The sequence below is a fragment of the Sardina pilchardus genome, chromosome 20 (assembly GCF_963854185.1).
Source record: "Sardina pilchardus chromosome 20, fSarPil1.1, whole genome shotgun sequence".
NCBI classification, from domain to species: Eukaryota; Metazoa; Chordata; class Actinopteri; order Clupeiformes; family Clupeidae; genus Sardina; species Sardina pilchardus.
The window spans coordinates 12,180,866-12,202,516 of NC_085013.1; the positions used below are offsets into that span (position 1 = coordinate 12,180,866).

General features: G+C 47.6%; 3 protein-coding genes across 6 annotated transcripts in view; 1 reads left to right on the top strand and 2 right to left on the bottom strand.

Annotated features, from left to right (window-relative positions):
• Window positions 1-32: 32 nt before the first annotated feature.
• On the bottom strand, window positions 33-2,295 carry iah1 (isoamyl acetate hydrolyzing esterase 1 (putative)). Its single transcript, XM_062522045.1, has 6 exons — window positions 2,172-2,295; window positions 2,036-2,088; window positions 1,768-1,913; window positions 1,496-1,657; window positions 1,290-1,411; window positions 33-491 (listed from the first exon to the last, which is right to left on the bottom strand). The coding sequence occupies exons 1-6, from the start codon at window positions 2,235-2,237 to the stop codon at window positions 312-314; spliced, it is 729 nt and encodes a 242-aa protein (XP_062378029.1). The 5' UTR covers window positions 2,238-2,295; the 3' UTR covers window positions 33-311.
• Window positions 2,296-2,675: 380 nt separating this feature from the next.
• On the top strand, window positions 2,676-5,991 carry itgb1bp1 (integrin beta 1 binding protein 1). Of its 2 annotated transcripts, none has more exons than XM_062522046.1 (7): window positions 2,676-2,813; window positions 3,547-3,677; window positions 3,786-3,864; window positions 3,962-4,095; window positions 4,243-4,335; window positions 4,840-4,989; window positions 5,392-5,991. In XM_062522046.1, exons 2-7 carry the CDS (start codon window positions 3,606-3,608, stop codon window positions 5,461-5,463), a joined length of 600 nt encoding a protein of 199 aa, XP_062378030.1. In that variant the 5' UTR covers window positions 2,676-2,813; window positions 3,547-3,605; the 3' UTR covers window positions 5,464-5,991. The 2 variants fall into 2 exon arrangements, with proteins under 2 accessions (XP_062378030.1, XP_062378031.1); XM_062522047.1 differs by having other exon boundaries at window positions 3,965-4,095.
• A 1,644-nt stretch (window positions 5,992-7,635) lies between these two features.
• asap2a (ArfGAP with SH3 domain, ankyrin repeat and PH domain 2a) overlaps window positions 7,636-21,651 on the bottom strand; it is a 54,256-nt gene continuing 40,240 nt past the window's right edge. For 2 of the 3 annotated variants that reach the window (XM_062522959.1, XM_062522958.1), the window contains exons 17-28: window positions 20,616-20,805; window positions 20,200-20,285; window positions 19,414-19,529; window positions 17,439-17,506; window positions 16,397-16,504; window positions 15,862-16,105; window positions 13,622-13,774; window positions 12,904-13,000; window positions 11,829-11,911; window positions 11,507-11,586; window positions 10,221-10,340; window positions 7,636-8,876 (exon numbers count right to left, since the gene is read on the bottom strand). In XM_062522959.1, the coding sequence (XP_062378943.1) occupies window positions 8,802-8,876; window positions 10,221-10,340; window positions 11,507-11,586; window positions 11,829-11,911; window positions 12,904-13,000; window positions 13,622-13,774; window positions 15,862-16,105; window positions 16,397-16,504; window positions 17,439-17,506; window positions 19,414-19,529; window positions 20,200-20,285; window positions 20,616-20,805 (1,420 nt within the window). In that variant the 3' untranslated portion in view covers window positions 7,636-8,801. The remainder of the gene's footprint in view (window positions 8,877-10,220; window positions 10,341-11,506; window positions 11,587-11,828; window positions 11,912-12,903; window positions 13,001-13,621; window positions 13,775-15,861; window positions 16,106-16,396; window positions 16,505-17,438; window positions 17,507-19,413; window positions 19,530-20,199; window positions 20,286-20,615; window positions 20,806-21,651) is intronic. The other variant, XM_062522960.1, reaches the window with a different exon arrangement.

Here is a 21,651-nt window from a genome sequence, read left to right on the forward strand (position 1 = left end):
TTCTAAAATCCTGAGTCATTAAACATAACACATTTGCAAAAACAAATACATTTAATTAACCACTTCATCTTACTCTGAGGTACTCAACACTTCAAGTTTGTTTTTGACAATGAAGAACTATTTTGCACTTATCACTACTCCATTCCAAACATCCATAAAACACATAAATCAGTGCCAGGACAAACAGATGTCTCTTCATAAAGTTACACTTGCATATTCATTCAGCGTTGCCTGGAAACGTCAGGTGCTGACCAAGCTGTTCAACTCTGTGCTAGCGCTCAGTGCTGCCCCCCTGTGGCAGGACGGTCTCCCTATGGGCCGTCCGACATCAGGCTACTCTCTGGGCTTTTGGGATCCACGTCTCCCCAGTAAGGCAAGATGAAAGGCAGGTGATTGACCCGGCTCTCCAGGAGTCTCCACAGGTGTTCAGCTACAAACCGATTCCCCTTCTCCGAGAGGTGCAGGCCGTCAGAGAGGTACCCAGAGAAGTCCTGCAGAGGTCATTCACTTACGTTAAGTATGTTGGCTTTAAGGTGTGAGTAACTGAATATTTGGCTAATACATGGCAGTGGGTAGTTTAGTATTTAATTGAGTACGTGGCAGAGCTGGAAAAGTCCAGCTTCAGAACGTAAAAATCCAACCATGTATTGGGTCTACCTGTGCACTTAACACAGGTGATGTCACTAATTAGCTGCTCTACCTAGCTGAATTAGTTAATTAGAATCAGCTGGTTTAAATGAATGGTTGGCATAGATACGTGGTAGGATTTTTACTTTTCCATCTCAGGTACATAATAATCCTTTGTATGTCATGTTCGTAGGTTGAGCGAAACAATGTTTCCTTTACTGTATTAGGCTATTTCCATTTCCTGTTTTTATGATACAGAAACAAAGTTATTTAGTATTGGCAATAGCAATCTATCCTCACTTGTCACTCATTGTAGCCTAAGCTACATGTCTGAGGCTTAAGCTGTCATACTTTGGCCCCTATCACAGACGAATCATTCAGGTAGGGGTTTAACACACAAGCTTGTGGCTTGAGACTTGGAGCTTGGTCTGAGCTCTAGGTTCTAATATCTCTTGAAGCACAGATGAAAAGCAGATCGCGCTCAGAGATTATAGAGATGTCTTCAAAGGCTTCACTCAAAGCCTTCGCCATCACCACAACTAATAACTGAGAAGCACTTGTCAATAGATCAATGCTTTCCTGCACAGCACATGAGATGCAGGCCTATACATTTCATAGTTGTGTGTTTTATATAGTGTTGTGAGCTTAACATTCTCTCTCACCTGGCCATCTTTTTGCATTAGGGTCCACAGGTCAAGTACCTCGGCTCCACACTGACCAGCGGACTTCACACAAGCCTGTGCATACTGTCCAGCACCAGCGTTAGTACGATTCAAGGCACTGCCTATGAAGACAGTGAAATGAAATCATACATGAAAGAGAAGAAACAGACTTAAACTAATGAGACATTTCCATGAGGTGTATGGACCTTTGAGGGCACACTCCTTCTCCCAGTCAGCCTCGTGAAGTGGAGGTGGGGTGATGAAGATGACCTTCTCTTTGGGCACGCCAACAGAGGCCAAATACTGAGCAATCTCCTTTAGATTCTCGGAGTATTCTTTTAAGGGGATGTGCTGCTGTGGGTTCTTATCTGAAACGGACGAATACAAAAATCTGAATTGGGTAAGTCTATGCATGACTGGAAGATGATAACACAATGTATTTCTATATAGCCTATGACTACTGTTTAATCGGTCTTGCCTTCTAAAGCGCAGTCATTGGCTCCAAAAAAGACAGTAACCGCGGCGATATGTGGTGATACTGCCGAGGATATGAGGCGTGGAAGGACAATCTTAGCCCATTTAGTGTTGTAACCCGACAAGCCTCTGTTCACCACGTCACATTTCCTAAAACGAATTACAGTAACCAAAACAAATGTAATGTTGTAAACAAAACAAAATGTTTATTACAATCCAAAATATAGTCCAGTAGTCCAAACAACCTCACTATTTAATAGGCTATCATTCACCTGGCAAGTTTATCTGCGATTTCTGCACCCCATCCATTTGTTTGGAACGAAAACTGTAACAACGAAAACACTTTTCTCTTCTTGATCCATAATAAACAGATTTATTTAAGGATGTCCAGTGTCTTAAGTCACTTACTTGTGTAATAGAGTCTCCAAAAAGAATGACCTGCGGCCAAACTATGTGCTTTATTTTGGACATCATTGGTGTACTGTTTACTGCATGGGTCTACTACAGACAATCACTTCAATACCATCGAATTTACTGTTGTACGAGAGTAGTCCACAATATTGAGTTGTGCCCTCTGTTGGATGGTGGTGGAACTATTGGAGTAAAACAATTATTACAGTGTAACAACTGTAACACCGTGCGTGAAACTTTGTGTAACGAGAATTCTAGCGTTCTAACCTGCTAAAAGGCAACATTGTTTCTTTACGCATCCTTTAGGAGTAATTTGTAGCTAATGTTGTTCACCAGAGGGTGCTTTATAATACTATAATGCTGCCGCGTTCGAACACATTTTAATTGTTTGTATCACTACTTGAAGATTGGTAGACATTTTCACATAGATAGGCAGTTGTTAAATGAGAAATCCCCTCATTTTTGTTCGATCTTCTGTTTAGATGTGCTTTCCCTTTAAGTTGGATAGGGTGGAGCTCCAAAGGAAGTGAAGTGTCAACGCGACTTTAGCCAAAACAGAGAGAAGTAAGGACGGCTGCTTTGATGAAATTACACCCCCTGTATAACATTCAAGTGGCACAGATCAAGTTCACAACAGAGGTATGCCCCGCATTATTGCTTATACGGCTCCACTTGAGTGTTTTTGAAGGAAAGAGTGTACATTTGAGTGGACGAAACACGAAATAAGTGGTAGTTGAAATGCGGGATTCGGGTGTGGGTGGGGTGGGCTGTAGTGTTTATCCTAGCAACGGGGTTTCCGTTACTTGCACTGGGGAATAATTTACTGGCTCTGGACAATGATCCTTCATTGAGCTCGAGTTTACAAGTTTACACAACGTGTAATAGGCGCGAAGTCTAATTCCTGTGCACGTGCGCGAGACTATAGCCCTGTAGGTCTCACAGAAAGTTATACAAAGTTTTGATATGTCTTCTGGAGACCATTCCGCACTATGCTTGAATATTGTTAGTTAGTAGTCAACAGTTAAATACAACTTTGCATTATTGAAATGCATAAAGATTGCTTTAATTATTAGAGGAATGGTTTGTTCATCAGAAGTTTGCGTGGAACTTTTTTCACTGCAGAGGTATGCATCAGTAGAACAGTTCGGCTTAGTGGATAGGCTACTTCTTGCCTCGTGTAGTTGACTACGCAACTGATACGTGCGTTGTAGAGGCAGGTCTTACCACAGCGCCTGTTAGGTCACCGCATCTTGCACCTGTTTGCATGCTTATTCGGGTGTTTTCCCCAGCGAGACGTGCTTGACAAACACGTGAAAATGTGTTTGGTCGGTTGTGTCAGTCGTTAGTGTGTCTATTGCCAACTTTCTTCCAGACCTTCAGAAGTCACCTGCTAGATGGTTGAGCAGCTGGGGTTACTGTCGTCATGGTGAAATGTTTCGAAAGGGCAAAAAGCGTCACAGCAGCAGTAGCTCCCAAAGCAGTGAGATCAGCACCAAGAGCAAGGTAAGACATTCAAACTACAAATTTGCAACCCCCCCAAAAAAGTGAGTAGCAGAGTAGTAAGTCCTTCTCTGACAAAATCTCTCTCACTCTTTTTCTGTTATGCCTCAGTCGGTAGACTCCAGCTTGGGAGGTCTTTCCAGATCCAGCACTGTTGCAAGTCTTGACACAGACTCTACCAAGAGCTCAGGTTTGTTGCAGTTCTGTGATATTGTGGCCTAATGTCCTGACACATTGATGACACATTTGTAGGTGACCATTTGACTGTTATTTTTGCTTCTACACAGCAGGCAACAGCTCCACCGAGACCTGTGCAGAGTTCAGAGTGAAGTATGTGGGAGCGATTGAGAAGCTGCACTTTGACATGAGTAAAACTCTACAGGAACCTCTGGACCTCATCAATTACATTGATGCTGCTCAGGTGAATGGGAAAAGATTATTGTACCTATTGGTGTGATAACAGGAAATGTCACATCATGTTACGAATGTGACACACTGCTTGCTTGTGATGTAGTACTATATCTCTGCCAGTTCATCTCAGTTAAGATTGGACTCTGTATGTTAACAGCAAGATGGAAAGCTGCCATTTGTGCCTGGAGATGAGGAGATGGTCTTAGGTGTGTCCAAGTATGGAGTCAAGGTGGCCTCACTGGATCAGTGTGTGAGTCTTCAGCCTTCTCTGACTACATACACGTCACTTACTCTATCCCATCGGCTTGATCTTCATCTTCATCTTCCTAAGAGTTATTCTCTCCCATCAGAATTTCTTCTGCTCACCATTTTCAGATACACACACATGATATTTGCAAATGAGCAATATGCTCCATCCCCTGGACTGCACAGTGCCGAAGCCAGATGGCAATTAACGCCTCCTCTCAGATGGTGCAAAATGTCCCATCGTGCATTCAGTCAGCATACGGGTGTAATGGGGAGATCTTGCATCTCGCAAAGGTAGAAACACATCTGTCTTGGCACAGAATGTTCCACTCTGGCATGTCATCTAAGCGCTTCGGTCTTCTCCAGGTCACATTTATTATACAGGCGAGCAAAGTGTAGCGTTAAATCTCTAGGTCAGTACGGTCATTATGGAGTCCATAGAATTCAGATAGTGAAACTGAACATGTAGGAGTGATTTAATTTATTGTTTTGTCCACCCTGTCTGTAGGACGTGCTGCACCGACACCCACTCTACCTGATTGTGCGGATGCTGTGCTACGATGACGGCCTGGGAGCGGGCAAGAACCTGCTGGCGCTGAAGACCACCGACGCCAAGCAGCAGGAGTGCAGCATCTGGGTGTACCAGTGCAGCAGCGCGGTAAGTGGGCACCTAGGCAACAACGAGCTAGTAGATATTTGACCAGTCGGTGCTGTGCCAGATGGGCAGTTTCCATGACGAAGCCCTGCAGGCAGACCAAGTAGGAAATCGTATTGTGCAACAACGTTCTGTGAACTTCTTCAAACCTTACAGGGCTCGTGTGAGTCAAGTTTTCCTATGGGCTGACGTGAAGCTGACATTTAGCCACATGCATAGTTGTAGTTCTGAACTGCAATTTGAATCCACTATGCTCACTGTTCCCCTAATGCTGTATTCTAGCTTAATTTCAAGATCTATTTTTTTTTTAAAACTGTGTATGTGTGATAAACCAGAACATGTTAAGCTGCTTTCAAATTCTGGAAGGGTATCCCACATTTTTGTAACTCCATCTTTATTCCCCAGGAGCAAGCACAGGCCATTTGCAAGGTGCTGTCTGCATCTTTCGACTGCGTGCTGACCTCCGAGAAGTCCTGAGTCCTGTCCACAGGGATTTGTGCACCACGCACGACCGATGACCCTTGAACTTTGCACCTCTGTGGGAAAAAGCCAGCTGGCACGAGTGAGCCCTGGCCCCCGAATGTTTACCAAGTTAACAAAGTCCCCCCGTTTCACTTTAACCCTGCATGCTGTGACCCAACACTGCCTGACCACCATGAGTGTGGCTTTACGATTGCAGCGTAACTTAATCTATTTAATGTAAATACGCCTCAAACCTCAAGCGTGTGCGATTGCTGCCTGGGCTGAAAGGGCTATGGCTGTGATAACCGGTGGCAGACCCGGCAGAATCGCGTGGTACATCGCAAGGTCACTACGACAAAAGCAAAGCACAAGGACCCTGTCACCACAGATGCTGTAAATCCATCTCCTCTCCCCCCGTCCCTGATCACGGTGGAAAATCACCGCCTCCACACCCCAGTGTTCGAACCCCAACCTTCCCCAGGTTTGTGATCCAGGTGGGATTGGATCAGTGATACGGTACAATAAAAACGAATGGAATTTTAACGGCTCGTCTCAGTAAGTGGGTTTATTTGATGGCTGTGTCCTCTTGAATCATGGCTCTTGAGCTCCAGTGGTAGTGTGTCTCCAGGCCCTTAGCCAGCCGTGAGAGATTGAGGGCTCTCAGTGCTCACAGGTTTATGTTCTACTGATTTACGACTGACCCAACAGGTTGCAGAGGGCCATTTGTGTAACCTTGATGTCTCAGCATGAAGTCTACATCATCTACGGCTGTGTGATGTATATCGATATGGCCAGTATTCCTTAAGAGATAATCACCACCAGAGGGCGTTAGAGATTCATTTTCTCAGAACGACTTTAATTTCTAAGAACGACCATAATTCCCTTGATAAAATTAATATATACTTCTACTTTTATGTTTTGTATTTTGTAGATACTCAATTGGGTGAATTGGGTTTTTACAAAAAACCCAAATGAAATATGCTCATGCGATGGAAAGAAGACAACTTGCACACCACTTTGTCACTTGGTTTCAGTTCCAGTTTCCCATTTATTTGTACAATATATTAAGAATCGATGCAGTGATCCACACTATATGGAAGTGAATGGTATAATGTAGCTTGTTTGACTTTGTTAAAGTGTACACTGGAGGCCTACACACACACACACACACACACACACACACACAGGATTGCGTGGCATCCTAGTCACCACTCTAGCCCTAGAGCCATGACAATGTAGTTCTGTTCACATTTAAATATGCACAAAAAGTATACATTCATATTTACAATTCCAGTCCTTTTTTTCCAATGAGATGTGCTGGGGTGTGTCATCACACCATACATCCACCCCCCCCTCGCCCACAAATTACAGTTCACTGTAGGTCATAGTCAAAATTCCATCTATGCTACAATGTCAGTTAATTAAACCGTATACATATTTTTTTTTTATAACACATTCTATAGGAGTTGCTCTGCAACCAAATCAAGTTCTTCATATAAAATGCTCTGTTAACGCTTTTTCCATGATGACGAGACGTCTACTCTGGCAGTAGAAAGGTGGGTGTGATGATGGCATGAAAGGATAGAAACTGAAGGCGTGGGAGAGATGGGAAGACAGTGAGGAGAAATGTGGAAGACTATACGCTCATTATACGACACGGCAGGAAAGCCTTTTTCCTTTGTAGGTTACAAATAAAACTCAAAGCATGCTGACCGGATGATAAGGGGTTCGAGGCACAAGCTGATTCTTCACAGAGGCGCGGTCCGAAAGGAACCCAGGCTGCGTGATGAAGACCTTACGACCACGTGGGGTGGTGTGACAGATCTTGAAGCGTGACGTAAATAGATAACAGAATGGGCCATTGCGGGTCTGTCGGACCATTTCTTTTCACACTGCCAATGCTGCTATGCATGGAAAAGAGGTCTATCAATGGAGAAGAGAATATTGTAAATGACAACACAAACAGTCCTCTGGTTGCTGTGTTGGAAGCAGAGGTAAAGCACTTTGTAGCCTGGGTGGTCCAGTTGCACAGTCATGCTCATCGTCAGATGATGGATTCAGGTGCTGCTGGACTATCCATACTGTCCACTGAAGTCAATGGAACATCGAGCCCGACCCAATTAGATTGGCTCATTGGCTCAATTTTGTCACCCCCCCCCCTTTAAAAAATACATATTTACCATTTACCCTCACCCCACCCCCTTTAGCTCTCTGCATCGGTCTCTCTCCTGCACAGACACGCACACACACACACACACACTTGTTTCCATATCTCTTCTTAAGAAACACACTTTTCTCTATAATATAGACACTCTCATTCTCACTCATACACACGTTCCTTTTGTCCACACACACGTGCACACACACACACACACACACACACACACACACACACACACACACACACACACACACACACACACACACACACACACACACACACACACACACACACACACACACACACACACACACACACACACACACAGAGTGCAGCAGCCCATGCCCTCCCAGGTGTGATCAGAGAAGGTCCTATTTATACCACCTCACTGAGGGAGGGTTGCCTGGAAATGGGGACAGCCGAGCCGAACACCCTCTGGAGAGGCCTGTTGGCACATCCCTGGGTTAGCACCATGTAGGAAACATAACAGGACTCTACTCGCTGTAGAGCCCAACACACCCCGCGTCTTCATCAGCAATTCAGTAACGCCAGTAATTAAAAAAAAAAAAAAAAAAAAAAAAAAACATGCCAGATATGGAATGTTAGCAAACAGGTCTACACACAGATATTTATAGAGATATTTAGTAAGAGAGATTCCAACTGATAAAAAATATTTTTACAATAGTTTCCTCTGTCCACTTTTAGGAAAACGTTCTGTACAAATTCTGATCTGAACACCTCTTCATAATGTTAACATTCTTTCTCTTATGTTTCAGTTAGGATAAATAAGTCAAAAGTGCATTTATTGCTAAAGTCAGACCACAATCTTTTTTTCTTCTTCTTTTTCCTGTTTTTCGCCACAGCTGGAAGAAAAAGGAGAAAAACGAGGACCATAACAATATTTAAAAGCGTGCTCGCAGGAGTGCTGAGAGCTTGTTCTAGAGATGACGATGACGTTGACTATGATGATGATGATGATGATGAAACATTCCCAGTAAGGGGAGTGTGTGTCGTCATGTCACTAGTTGCCGTAAGTCACACTGTTGCGCTCTGGGAGTATCAGCACGGGCACCAGCAACCATAATGATGATGATGATGGTAGTAATGAAGAAGACTGTGGAGAGGAAGACCTCGACAGACACTTCTCAGCAGACGCTCTTCAGCGTTGCTCGGCGCCCGTGATCCCCGCCTGTCAGTCCGATATGAAGAACACGAAGGTGACCGGGAACGCGCCCCTCCTCATTGGCTCTCCTTCTATGTGGCCCAGCTGCAAGATGGAAGACAGGAAATGACATCAGTCAACTGCCTCATCACCACTCGTCTCCTTGTGCGTCCTCGACACACACGGACACAATGATTTTTCTATGGCATACAGCAATACATCTTCCAGAATGTTCTGTTCTAGACTGGCAAAAGCTGAGCTCCTATTTCAGATCAGGGTCAGTGTGTTCTTTTATTTCGTCAAGGAGCTTTTTTTACTCTACTGTTACAAGAGCTTTTTTGGGGCGCTAAACATCTTTAGTTAAATATCAAGACAATGTGCTGTTAGAAAAATAGAAAGCCTTTTGTCAGATGAAACAATTGCCCCTCCAAAAAAGTTTACCGCCCAAAGTGACGGCATCCGTGGCCGTGAGGTGAGGCAGAAAACAGGCTTTTGTGCACGTAAGTGAAGTCATGTGGAAATAGCACAGAAGATGAGAGCAGAAAAAGTAGCTAATGTGTGGAAGAAAGGGGGAGGGAGGGGACAGAGGGAGAAAGAGAAAGAGAGGGAGAGAGAGAAAGAGAGGGAGGGAGGGAGGGAGAGAGAAAGGAGAACACAGCTGGTCTGCATTCACACAGCAACAACACAGCAAAATGCCCACAGAGGAGCGAGGGGAGAGGAAGGAAGGCGAGTGGGACGGTGGCCCACAATGAGGTCATCTCTGTGAGCACGTGTCGGCACGCCTCCTGGCACCCGCGCTGTCCCCTCCGCTCCCACGCAGCCAACACAGCACTGGACACTGCTCAGAGATCAGTACCAAACGCAATCATGGTCACCTCCGACCACTACGTACACACACACACACCAAACGCAATCATTGTCACCTCCGACCACTACGTACACACACACACACACACCAAAACGTAATCATTGTCACCTCCTACCACTACGTACACACACACACACACCAAACGCAATCATCGTCAACTCCCACCACTACGTTCACACACACACACACACACACACCAAACGCAATCATCGTCAACTCCCACCACTACGTTCACACACACACACACACACACACACACACACCAAACCAATTATCTTCACCTCCCACCACTACGCATGCAATCATCCTCACCTCCCACCACTATGCATGTGCACACTCACACACATACACACACACACACACACACACACAACAAACGCAATCATCCTCACCTCCCACTACGACGCACACATACACACACCAAACTGCATCAACCTCACCTCCCCCCACTATGTGCGCGCACACACACACACATACACACACTCTAACTATCTGTGGAGTGGAGTGGACTGGCTAGGAGCAGCCAGAGAGACCCCATCAGTGTTGCTCCCGTGTGTGTGGCTCTCCTGATCTCTACTCACCCACCACTCCTGGTCCTCCTCCCCGTCCACCACGATCACCTCGCCCTCGGTGAAGGTCAGCTCGTCTGGGTTGTCTGCCACGCAGTTATAGAGCGCCTTCACTCGCTTCGGCTTCTGTTTCTGTGAGTGTGTGTGAGCGAGAGAGAGAGAGAGAGAGGAGAAAGAAAGGAGACAGAGAGAGAGATAGACAAAAAAGAAAGAAAGAGAATGACGTGACCGGTGAGAAAAGGTCCGCATACTGTATTTCTCTGCAGGGTCACACACTCATCTCCCTGGTCTCTAGGAACTCCCATGGACAGCCTTTAGGCCCCGCCAGACAAACGGTCTGCAGCAAAGCTCCATATTTGCATGTGCTATTTATTTGATCTCTTTTTTTTATCTCACAGGTCATTTCAAGAACAGAGTTCTGTTACACTAGCAGCATATCAGCTGCACATTTGCTTGTGTACCTGAGATTAAAGGTGGCCTGGAGTGTTGTAATATAAATACCATTGCTGCATGTGTATGAGGTAGTCATGGCTTTCATCAGGTCCCTTGCCACAGGCGTATAAACATAGTTTATGAATGCAGACTGCATGGTGCTTGATTTTATACACCTGTGGCAAGGGACCTGATGAAACCCATGAAAAGGTGCATTTTTATAAATGTGCCCCATATGTATGCCTATATGATAATGTATTAGATAGGCATTAGATCTACAAACATAGTATAATTACTGTGATGTGTGGTTTTAATATAAGAGCTATTCATGGGTTTCATCAGGTCCCTTTCCACAGGTGCATCAAATCAAGCACTTGATTATGAATGCAGACTGCATGCTGCTTGATTAACACACCTGTGGAAAGGGACCTGATGACACCCATGAATTGTTATTACTAACAAAACTGCTGCTATTACTGCTGCTATTACTACTATTCAGTACTATTTATCCTAACTATTTATTTCTGTGTGCCTTCTAGTTCTTGGTTGTTCCTTGTACTAAATGATTGTAACAATATTTTTTTACTCTCCACCTTTTTGCAGTCACACCATTTTGAATGTATGCCTCTACAGTATACAAATACAAGCCTGAGTAAATGGTATGGGAAAAGCACAGCGCACACACACGTAAGCTGTGTGTTGAACAGGTGCAAGGCACAGTTGACGGTGAAAGGAAAATCAAATGAGTTCGCTCATTTCCTCCAGCCTAATAATGCAGCTCATTGAGCTGGGTGCAAACATCTCCGCACACCCCGGCAGTCTCCGTATTACAGCAGATGGTGGAGCAACCGCGTCACCACACTTACCGAGAACGCTGGTTTCCGTGGCACCGGAGCCGGGGGAAGCGATTGGCTGATGGTGTTCTGGGGGCCGGGAGCTTCCTTAGCTGCGCGGGAAAACACAGGAAATGACATCCGAGTGAAAACACAGCCATTTCCCTGCCCCTCTCTAGCCCCCTCAAATCCCTCCCCTCCCCGTATGTCCCAACTGAGGTGGGGCTCTGTGGTCTACAGGGAAAGCCCTCAAAGAAATAACAACGGATGTGGATGTTTTGTTATGCTTAGAAGGGCATGGAGAAGGTGGAGATGGTGGTGGTGGTGGTGGTGGTGGTGATGGTGGTGAACTTACAGTTGAACATGTTTCTCTGACATCTACCTGGTCTCTCAATGGAGCCGGAGTGAACTGGGGGTCCTTTGTTGAACTTGTCCATGCTGAAAGGCAAATGAATAGAGTGCTTTATTTTGGGCCGTGGGTGCTTGAGGATGCATTCATGTGACCACAGCGCTCCACAAAGCCGCCCCCCTCCCTCTGTGCTCCCCCCCCCCCCCACACTGAATGCCTCTGGACCTGAGGGAGCTGAGGTCACTGGCACACACTGAGGAATACTATCAGCACATGCTTTGTGTTCTTGGCTGTGCCGCGAGTCTCTTGGAATGGCATAGCGTGTGTGTGTGTGTGTGTATGTGTGCGTGTGCGTGTGTGTGTGTGTGTGTGTGTGTGTGTGTGTGTGTGTGTGTGTGTGTGTGTATGCATGCATGCATGCATGAGCGTGTTGTGTGCTTACGCATGCATATGTGTGCTTGCTTGTGAGTGTGTGTGTGAGAGAGTGTGTGTGAGAGAGTGTGTGTGCGCGCATGTGTGTGTGTGTGTGTGTGTGTGTGTGTACACACTTTGTACGTATGAATGGCTTGAAAGGGGAATTAATAGCCTGGCACACCATCAGCCCTGCCGGCCCTTTTCCCCTCCAGCGCACTCCATTACAGATGGAGTCACCTTAGCACTCGCCAGCGCAGCCACACAACATGTGCTGAGGATGGCTGCACCTCAACAAAGAGAGCCATCCATTCCCCCCCTGCCCTCATACGGAGGAAAACAACTCGCATCTTTAAACTAGCGCTAGGAAAACAGCCGCTAGCACCAGAGACATTTCCCTTGCATTAGGAATTGAGGTCAGGAAGACGTTGTTTGCCTGGATGAGACTGTGTGTTTATATGCATCTGGGTGGAGGTGTTCTTGTTTTTAATGTGTGTGTGTGTGTGTGTGTGTGTGTGTGTGTGTGTGTGTGTGTGTGTGTATAGAACATATTGGTAAATCTGTATAAAAAATCTGTGTGTACGTGTGCGTGTGTATGTGTGTTTGATGCATACAAATCTGTGTGTGTACGTGTGCATGAGTGTGTATGTGTGCGTGTGTGTGTGTTTACCCAGATGACGCTGGTCCTCGGTTCATCCCCGGTCCCGTCTTGGGCTCCATCACGCTGAGCGTCTTGGCCCCGGCAGGAGTGACGTTGGGCCCCACGACTGCAACACAGGACAGTGCATGAGCTTCCCACACAACGCCACTCACTCACTCACTCACTCACTCACTCATCATCATCTGGCCCTTTGAAAAGGTCAGCTAGTGCCTCCGCACCACGCATGCATCCATCCCTACAGACGTGACCTTTAATGAGCAGGGCGGATACACAGCACAGCATCCACTCAGTCTGCTCCTCTCCTCTAGACTATAATGCACTAATCTGGGCAGGACCAGCATGCACTCACCAGTGGAGAGGGGGGGGGGGGGGAGAGGAGAGGAGAAGAGAGGAGGAGAAATAACAGAACAAAAGAAGAGGGTAAAGGGAGAAGAGACGAGAAGAGAAGAGCGAGAGTTGGAGAAAAAGAAAGAGGAGAGGGAGCGAGTGAGAGCGAGAGAGCGAGAGAGAGAAAGAGAGGAGAGCGAGAGCAAGCAAGAGCGAGCAAGAGAGAGAGAGAGAGGAGAGCGAGAGAGAGAGCGAGAGAGAGCGAGAGAGAGCGAGAGACAGATAGAGAGAGAGAGGAGAGAGAGAGAGAGAGAGAGAGAGAGAGAGAGAGAGAGAGAGAGAGAGAGAGAGAGAGAGAGAGAGAGAGAGAGAGAGAGAGAGAGAGAGAGGAACAACTCACTGGTGGTGGAGGTGACGCGCATGGGGGGCACCGGAGGGTGCATGTTTGGGGGGTCGGAGGAGGACCTCTGCCGGCCGGACAGGTCTTTGGAGCCGCCTGGCTTCCACCCCGACGAGCTGGTCGGCCCCAGCCCGCCCATCACAGCTAGCTGCCCTGGTGGGGAGAAGAGAGGGAGAGAGACAGAGAGAGAGAGAGAGAGAGCGAAGGATTAATACAACAACCTGATAGAAGTAGCACATCTCAGTGTAGAAATCAGACAGCCCTACCACTAGGACAAGATAGCACCCAGCCAGAAAAAGACTAGACCGAGTGGAAGTCCGATAAAAGAGAGCGAGAGCGCGCGCGCGAGAGAGAGAGAGTGATGGTGAAAGGGAGGGTGAGAAAGAAAAGAGAGAGGCAAAGATAAAGATTCAGAGATAGAGAGAGTAGGGCGGGGAGGAGGTCTTGAACAGCGCTGAAACCCTCAGCTCCTTCCCTGGCTCAATAGAGAGTGTGGCTAAGGCTAAGCTCTGCAGCAGGGCCCCCTCCACTACGCTACCGAGGACTGTGTGGGTCCGCTCTGTCCTCCCAGGAATCTTGGAGCGTCTCCAGGCGAGCGCGGCACGGCGCTCCACGGCGCTCCGGCCCATTCCAGCCCTAATTCCATTAGCCGTTGCGAGGGGGACGGCGCTTAATGGGAGCTCGGGAGCGGCCCGGCTTTATTCTTCAATCATTTCCCCGCGCCCTTGACGCTGTTAGCGGAGAGATTCTCCTCAAAAAGAGCCTGGGGCCTAATCCAATGTGTGTGAGTTTGGGAAAGTACAGCCTCTCAGCCCGAGTCCCTGACAAAAGACGGAGTGTCTGCTGAAAGGGGTTTGTATGAAAATGCTGCACCTGAAGCTATACAGATTGTTCGGCTGAGCAGCGATTATGTCAAGATGGCCTTGGATGGTAAAACTTAAGTGGGAATTCCTGCCGTTACAACCGTTTTTAAGCCACTACAATGGGTATCGACACATTTTGTGATGGGTCACAGGTAATGGATCATACTGTATTTTAAATCCCATCAAACAACCATTACTCTGGCTCAGTGGCTGATAAATCAACCTTAGCTGTGGTGAAACGTATAAAGAAAAGAACCCTATGCTTGAGCCCAGGCTGTGACACAAGGTTATGTATCCCTGGCTGGCTTTCACTCTGACATACTGTAAGTGAGCAATACTTGGGAGAGAATTTGGATTCCACACAGCAGTCGTAAATGCCAGTCATGGCTCACACCCTTCCCCCTGGGCATGGTACATGTGGATTTGTTTACACACTGGCAGAGATAATAATTGAAGAGCCATGACTACTGAGAGGGTAACAGTACACAGTTCTAGGCTATTGCACAATTGCTATAAAATACTTTATGATTCTCTGGGTCGGGGGAGAGCAAGTTGCAAGGCTGCTTCTCCATAGAGGCCTTTGGCTAGGGGTGCTGAGGGCATGCGTTTCTCCCCATTACATGTTAGTTTACTATCAAAATGACTCTAAGGCTGTTTACATTAGGTGAAAACCCTGCATGGGATGCCTTTTATATATGGCAAGAGTAACGGCAAGCCGAGCGCAGGGGCGGCATTTTCACACCAGCCAGCCCAGCGTGAGCGCTCCATGTGACTCCGGCAGGCGCCCCGCTCCCACCGCCGACCTCAGGGGCCACAAGTAGGGCAGCGGAGGCAGGGCAGCGGAGGCAGGCCGCGGGGAGGCGGGAGCCACTGGGGGAGTGGCGCTTTAATTAGACAGCACAGATTAGAAACTCCATTATTGGGAGGGATTCTTGTGGGTACGGCCAGTGCACACGTCACAAACGTCACGCTTTTCAAAAAAGGACAAGGTCAACAAACGACACTCCACCCCACCAGTGTAGGGCGGTACTCGTAAACAAACTCATTAAACAAACTCAGCTATGCTTGAAATTGACAGTTAGTGTAAATTTTTTGTGTTAAAGTGTCAAATTGTTCCAATAACTCTACAGTTGTTGTCACTGTTAGTCTTTGATCATTGACATTTCTATTGGATTACATCAGTCTTTAGCCACTCTCCTACCTCTCTTCTATCCTATACTGTATCTATAGATATTTCAACCAATTATTACTTATATTATAAATATTATATATAACACAACATGTCAAACGTACACACTTCATCAGTAAACACGCTCCAAAGAAATACACCTGGGCTCTTTGCTCTATCAGCAGAGCTCCAGTGCCCTGAGGTCGTACCTATGTTCCGTGGGGGCAGGGGGGGTGCGGAGGTGATGGAAATGCCCGCTTGGCCCGGTGGGACGGGGTTGGTGTTCAGGATGGTGCCGTAGGTCTCGTTGTTGACCAGGTTGGGCACGAAGCCCACGCGCTTATCCTTGGCCAGGCTGGCGGCATCCCGCGCCAGCGAGGCTTGACTGGACTGCAGGGCAGAGCCCGGCGTGTAGCAGCTGACCGGACGCTCCTCTCGCCGGTGGGGGCTGGGCTGTGGGAGCACAAACAGGGTCAAAGGTCACCAGATGATCAACTCTGATGACAATGTGGACATACTGTATGTGTATCTATTTATGCCTCATATTCTTACATATATATCTAAGAATATACTCTCTTATATTCTTACAAATATATATTTTGTGTGTGTGTGTGTGTGTGTGTGTGTGTGTGTGTGTGTGTGTGTGTGTGTGTGTGTGTGTGTGTGTGTGTGTGTGTGTGTGTGTGTGTGTGTGTGTGTGTGTGTGTGTGTGTCTTATAGTCTCCTATTGTTTTCTTTCCACACCTTTTCATCCAGGTCCTCATCGCTCTCGTCGAGGTCCTCGTGCTGGAGGCGCCACTCGTACTCCACGTGCACGTGAGCGTTAAACTTGCCCGCCAGCGCCTGGTTCAGCTGCACGGAGGACACAAACCCACACTGAGACAGAGGAGCAACACACAGCCCTCAGGCTGTTCACACACCATTTGATAGACAAATAGATAAATAGAGATAAATAGAGATAAATAGATAAATTGATCCCCATGGGGGAAATTCAAGGATCATTGTGCGTGAATAGCACGGCAGTGCACCGCCGTATCCGTTGTGCTACGGAACTGATTGCGACACAACAGCATATCACTGGAGTCGTCTCCTCCTCGTTGGCTAAAGCGGAGACACACATTTTTCATCGCTTTGGTCACAGTCCGGCGAGCCAATCAAAGCGGCTCCCACACACATGTGCGGCGCACATAATCCAGCACCTGTCAGCACGTCTGCTGATGTGGTTCCAGCTAAGTCACCACCCACTCACGGACTCAAACCCAGCGTCCCTCGTCACCTCCGTATCTCTACGGCTCACTGCGCCAGCCTGACAGGTCAACAGTGCTCTACACACACGCCTGATTAAAGCGCCACTGACATTCATACAACTATTCATGAAAATGGCATATAGAGGAGAAGAGTCTTCGGAGTGTGATTCGGAAATATACTGTACACGGGGAGTGTATTGAGGCGAGCATGCCTTAATGTGTGAGAAATTTCTGGGGCAAATTCTATAGAGAGACGCTTTTGGTGTAATAAAAAAAAGAAATGCCAGCCTGCCAGTTCTTAACTTTAAACATTCAAAAGTTTCGAGACTGGAGAGAGAGTTTGCATGAATAAACAAATGCTGTGCTGTTTTGAGCATGAAAAAAGAAAAGGAAATCAGTAAACAAAGTCAGTTCAAGCTAGCTGGGCAAGAGAGAGAGAGAGAGAGAGAGAGAGAGAGAGAGAGAGAGAGAGACAGAGAGTGAGTGTGTGTGTATGTGTGTGTGTGTGACTGAAAACAGACATGGCACATGGCACTCACCAGCTCCTCACACTGAGTGTGTTTGAGTCTCCGGGCGATATCCAATGGCGTCTCTCCTGCTTCATTAGCTAAAGGACAACACAGACACACACACACACACACACACAGAGAGATTTAAGGACATGACCAAAAGTGTGGTTGCACAATGACAGATTCAAACGTCCACAATGTCCTGTGGTCGTCATCACACACACACACAGCGTTTGTGTGAGCGTCAGTGGGCAGCAGGAATCTGAGAGCGAGTTTGTCATTCCGCCGCGCTGGGGACCACACAACATGCCCGCCACTCACACTGCCCTCAGAGGCCAGACGCACGGAGCGGACGCCATCCCCAGAGAGACACTCCACACACACACACACACACACACACACACACACACACACACACACACACACACACACACACACACACACACACACACACACACACACACACACACACACACACACACACACACACACACACACACACACACACACACACACACACACACACACACACACACACACACACACACACACACACACACACACACACACACACACAAGCAGACACATGCCTTCATACACACACAAATACATACCATACGCACACACGCACACACACACTCACACACACACATGCCTGCATACACGCACAGAAATACATGACGCGCACACACACACACACACACACACAAGCAGACACATGCCTGCATACACACATACGCACACACATAGACACAATGCACACACTAACATACACATACACACTCACACAAGTAGACACAACACACACTCATGCACAGACACAAACAGATACACACAAATATGCAGTCATGCAAAGCATTCCTGATGGGCATCAGTGCCCTTGTGTTAACTCTGTTAGCAGAGAATCTTAATTAGCATCAGCACTACAGAAAGCACTGCCTCGCCAGGACAACTCTCAGCTCTCCCTTTAGTCTTTTGGGTCGGTGTACACTTTGAAGTGTGTGTGTGTGTGTGTGTGTGTGTGTGTGTGTGTGTGTGTGTGTGTGTGTGTGTGTTCATGTGCTTTTGTGTGTGGTGAGAAAAATCCTCTTGGACAGTGCAGGCAATTCTGTGGAATCTGGGAACTCTAGCTTATTTGTGGTCTGGGGGGAATTTCAGATAGCAGTGGAATGTGTGTGTGTGTGCGCGTGTTTCAGTGTGCGTGTGTGTGTGCGTGCGTGTGGGTGTGTGTGTGTCTGTGTGTGAGCGTCCTTGCTTTTATGTGTGTTTATGCATGTGTATCCGTCGCCCCAGCAACCACATCCCGACCACAAGCTGGCCTACGGGACCAACCCCTGATGGTTCACACACGTGTCACATGGTGTGCCCTGCTCCGCGCCCCTCTGACATAACCAGCATGCCACCACAACAGCAGGCCACCTGCCTGCCACTGATAAAGCCACAGCGATCCCCAGCCTGAGCTGCTGGCTGTGTGTAAGGCTGCCAGGCCTATTTCCAATGCAAATGAAGTGATGAGTGGATGCCTGCCTGCAGGTCGCTCACTGATGTCCATGGTGAGTGCCTGCATCAGTCCGGCTCTTATTAATATGGTGAGATTGCGTCTGCCTGGCTCTTATGACATGTGCATCTGCCGGTCAGGCTCTTACCGACGTCTATGGTGAGTGTGTGTTGGCCGGTCAGGCTCTTACCGACATCTATGGTGAGTGCGTGTTGGCCGGTCAGATGAGTGTGTGTCGGCTGGTCAGACTGTTACCGACGTCTATGGTGAGTGTGTGTCGGCCGGTCAGACTCTTACCAACGTCTATGGTGAGTGTGTGTCGGCCGGTCAGACTCTTACCAACGTCTATGGTGAGTGTGTGTCGGCCGGTCAGATGAGTGTGTCGGCCGGTCAGGCTCTTACCGACGTCTATGGTGAGTGTGTGTCAGCCGGTCAGACTCTTACTGATGTCTATGGTGAGTGTGTGTCGACCGGTCAGATGACCGTGTCGGCCGGTCAGACTCTTACCGATATCTATGGAGGCCTTCCCTCGCAGCAGGAGCTTGAGGCACTCGCTGTTGTCGGTCAGGCAGCAGTAGTGCAGGGCTGTGCTGCCCTTGGCCGTCTGCTTGTCCAGGTTCACACTGCGGAGGAAAACACGGTTATCTACGCCCATAACAAGAGCCAGACCCCCCCCCCCCCCCCCAGAGGAAGTCCGATGGGAAAGCGCTTCGTAAGGGCATTTAAATGTTATCTTAAGGACATTTCAGAAATAATAGGCCAAAGATATGACCGCGAACTGAACCTAAATTAAGTCATGTAGAACCGTGCATCTCTTAATCAAAAGGAGAACTTTAAGTACAGAAAACCTGACAGTTTTTCACCTGTCCTACTTTAGTGATGTTTCTTAACACAAAAGGAAAGCTGTGATCCAGACAGTGTATTACAGTATGCAATGATGTGGCCATACAGCAAACAAAATATAGGCCAGAGTAACTCAAGATGTCTGAAGATTAGAATTTATGAGAGAGGGACACCATGAGTCACCAGACTGAAACAACTTATCACCCCACATCTTCACAAAAAAAACCAGACACACATCCACAGCTACAGTATGTGTGGCCCATTTTTTCAAGGAGATATAGGTTGTATTGTACAAATGAGGTCTAACAGCGGTTCCTCACTACGTGTGAACACAGGAATGTTTAGAAAGTCAATGCACTGTCAGGAGGGACAAACCAGACATTCTGTGGCCAGACAAATAGGCCATCTCCTCCCCATTACAGCGCAGTTAAAAGTCTGGCGTGCCCTTGCCTGTTCTGCGTCAGGAAGTCCACGATGTGCAGCGATGTCCTGTCCACCAGTCTGACCGCCAAGTGCAGAGCAGTCTCTCCGTGTTCCTGTAATGATCCAACCACAAACATCAGGATCATACAAACTCTTAAACTGTTATGTCTGAAGTCTCAATGCTTTTACAGATGGGTACAGAAAACATAACCATAATATCCAGTTTAGTCTAGCTCTATACACATTAGCACTTCAGAACCTACACAGAACACTTCAAACAAATATTGATTATTTAGGTTACTACAATATGATCCATATGCCAAGGCTCGAAAAACATGCTTTACACATACAAAGTAGACTGTAGAGGTATGGATGGAGCATTTATGAACTCTGGCTGAACTGAGATCAGTTGAGACGATGTTGCGGGCTCATATCAGGCTTACGTGTCCATTGGCCAGGGGGATGGGCTCCATCAGGTCCACTCCCTCGGCGTACACCTGGATGAGGGAGAAGATGTCGCGGGCCTTGACCGCGTCGCACAGCGTGTGCAGCTTGGACGTGCCGTCGGGACACTTCTTCCGGGCGAAGCGCTTCTCCGTGTACTTGGCCGTGATGAAGTCCTTCCTCGCCTGCCTGTCAGTCAAACAGAGCACACAGAGCTCAGCACAGCTCAGATGGATTACAATGCAGAGACAGAGAGACAGAGAGAGACCCAGGGTGAGACAGAGAGAGGAAGAGAGACAGAGAGAAAAGAAAGAAAGACAGAGAAAAGAAAAAGAGCGAGAGAAAGGGAGTGAGAGAGGCATGAGGGCATTGTTGAGACAAATGGCAAATGGTGATGAATGGTGACAGCTGCTTATAAACATGGCATTTAACAGTTTCCTTCTTTCCACAACAACCAGCAACCAACAATAAGCCACAGACAGTGGGAGGGAGTAGAGAGAGGGAAGGCAAGAGGAAGACAGAGAGAGAGAGAGAAGGAAGGGAAAAGAGAGAGAGAGAGAGAGGCAGTGATGAATAGCCTTCATTTCTCTTGGTTTGACTTTATTTCTCTTACACTGTCCTTCCATGACCCAGCAGGACGCTGCTCAGGAGTGAGGAGAGAAGAGACAGAAGGGAGCAGGAATGACAGATGCACAGAGCCTATGAGAGGAAAGATGTTGAGCGCCACAGAGAAAGGGGGATAGTGAACGGAGGAGAGGAAGTGATAAAGATGGAGGAGCCGAGGGGAGAGGAGAGAGCGGAGTAAGTGGCATCTCCCCGCCCAGAGGTGACCACTCCATCTGTCACTCACTTAATCTCCACCTCCACAGCACCACTGGGCACTGAAAAGGGATGGAGAGACAGGGGTGAGATGGAGAAGAGAGAGAGGGAGCGAGGGATATGGTGAGAGAGGGGAGATGGTGAGAGAGAGGGGAGATGGAGAAGAGAGAGGGAGCAAGGGATATGGTGAGCGAGGGATATGGTGAGAGAGAGGGG

Bases quoted from the DNA above. Each gene is read 5' to 3' on its own strand.
- iah1 (XM_062522045.1), bottom strand. From the start codon at position 2,237: ATGATGTCCAAAATAAAGCACATAGTTTGGCCGCAGGTCATTCTTTTT. The intron at 1,658-1,767 runs GCAAGACCGATT...CGTCCGTTTCAG, and splicing joins CAATGACTGCGCTTTAGAAG to ATAAGAACCCACAGCAGCAC. The intron at 1,412-1,495 runs GTCCATACACCT...CTGTCTTCATAG, and splicing joins GAAGGAGTGTGCCCTCAAAG to GCAGTGCCTTGAATCGTACT.
- itgb1bp1 (XM_062522046.1), top strand. From the start codon at position 3,606: ATGTTTCGAAAGGGCAAAAAGCGTCACAGCAGCAGTAGCTCCCAAAGC. The intron at 4,336-4,839 runs GTGAGTCTTCAG...CCCTGTCTGTAG, and splicing joins TGGCCTCACTGGATCAGTGT to GACGTGCTGCACCGACACCC. The intron at 4,990-5,391 runs GTAAGTGGGCAC...TTTATTCCCCAG, and splicing joins TGTACCAGTGCAGCAGCGCG to GAGCAAGCACAGGCCATTTG.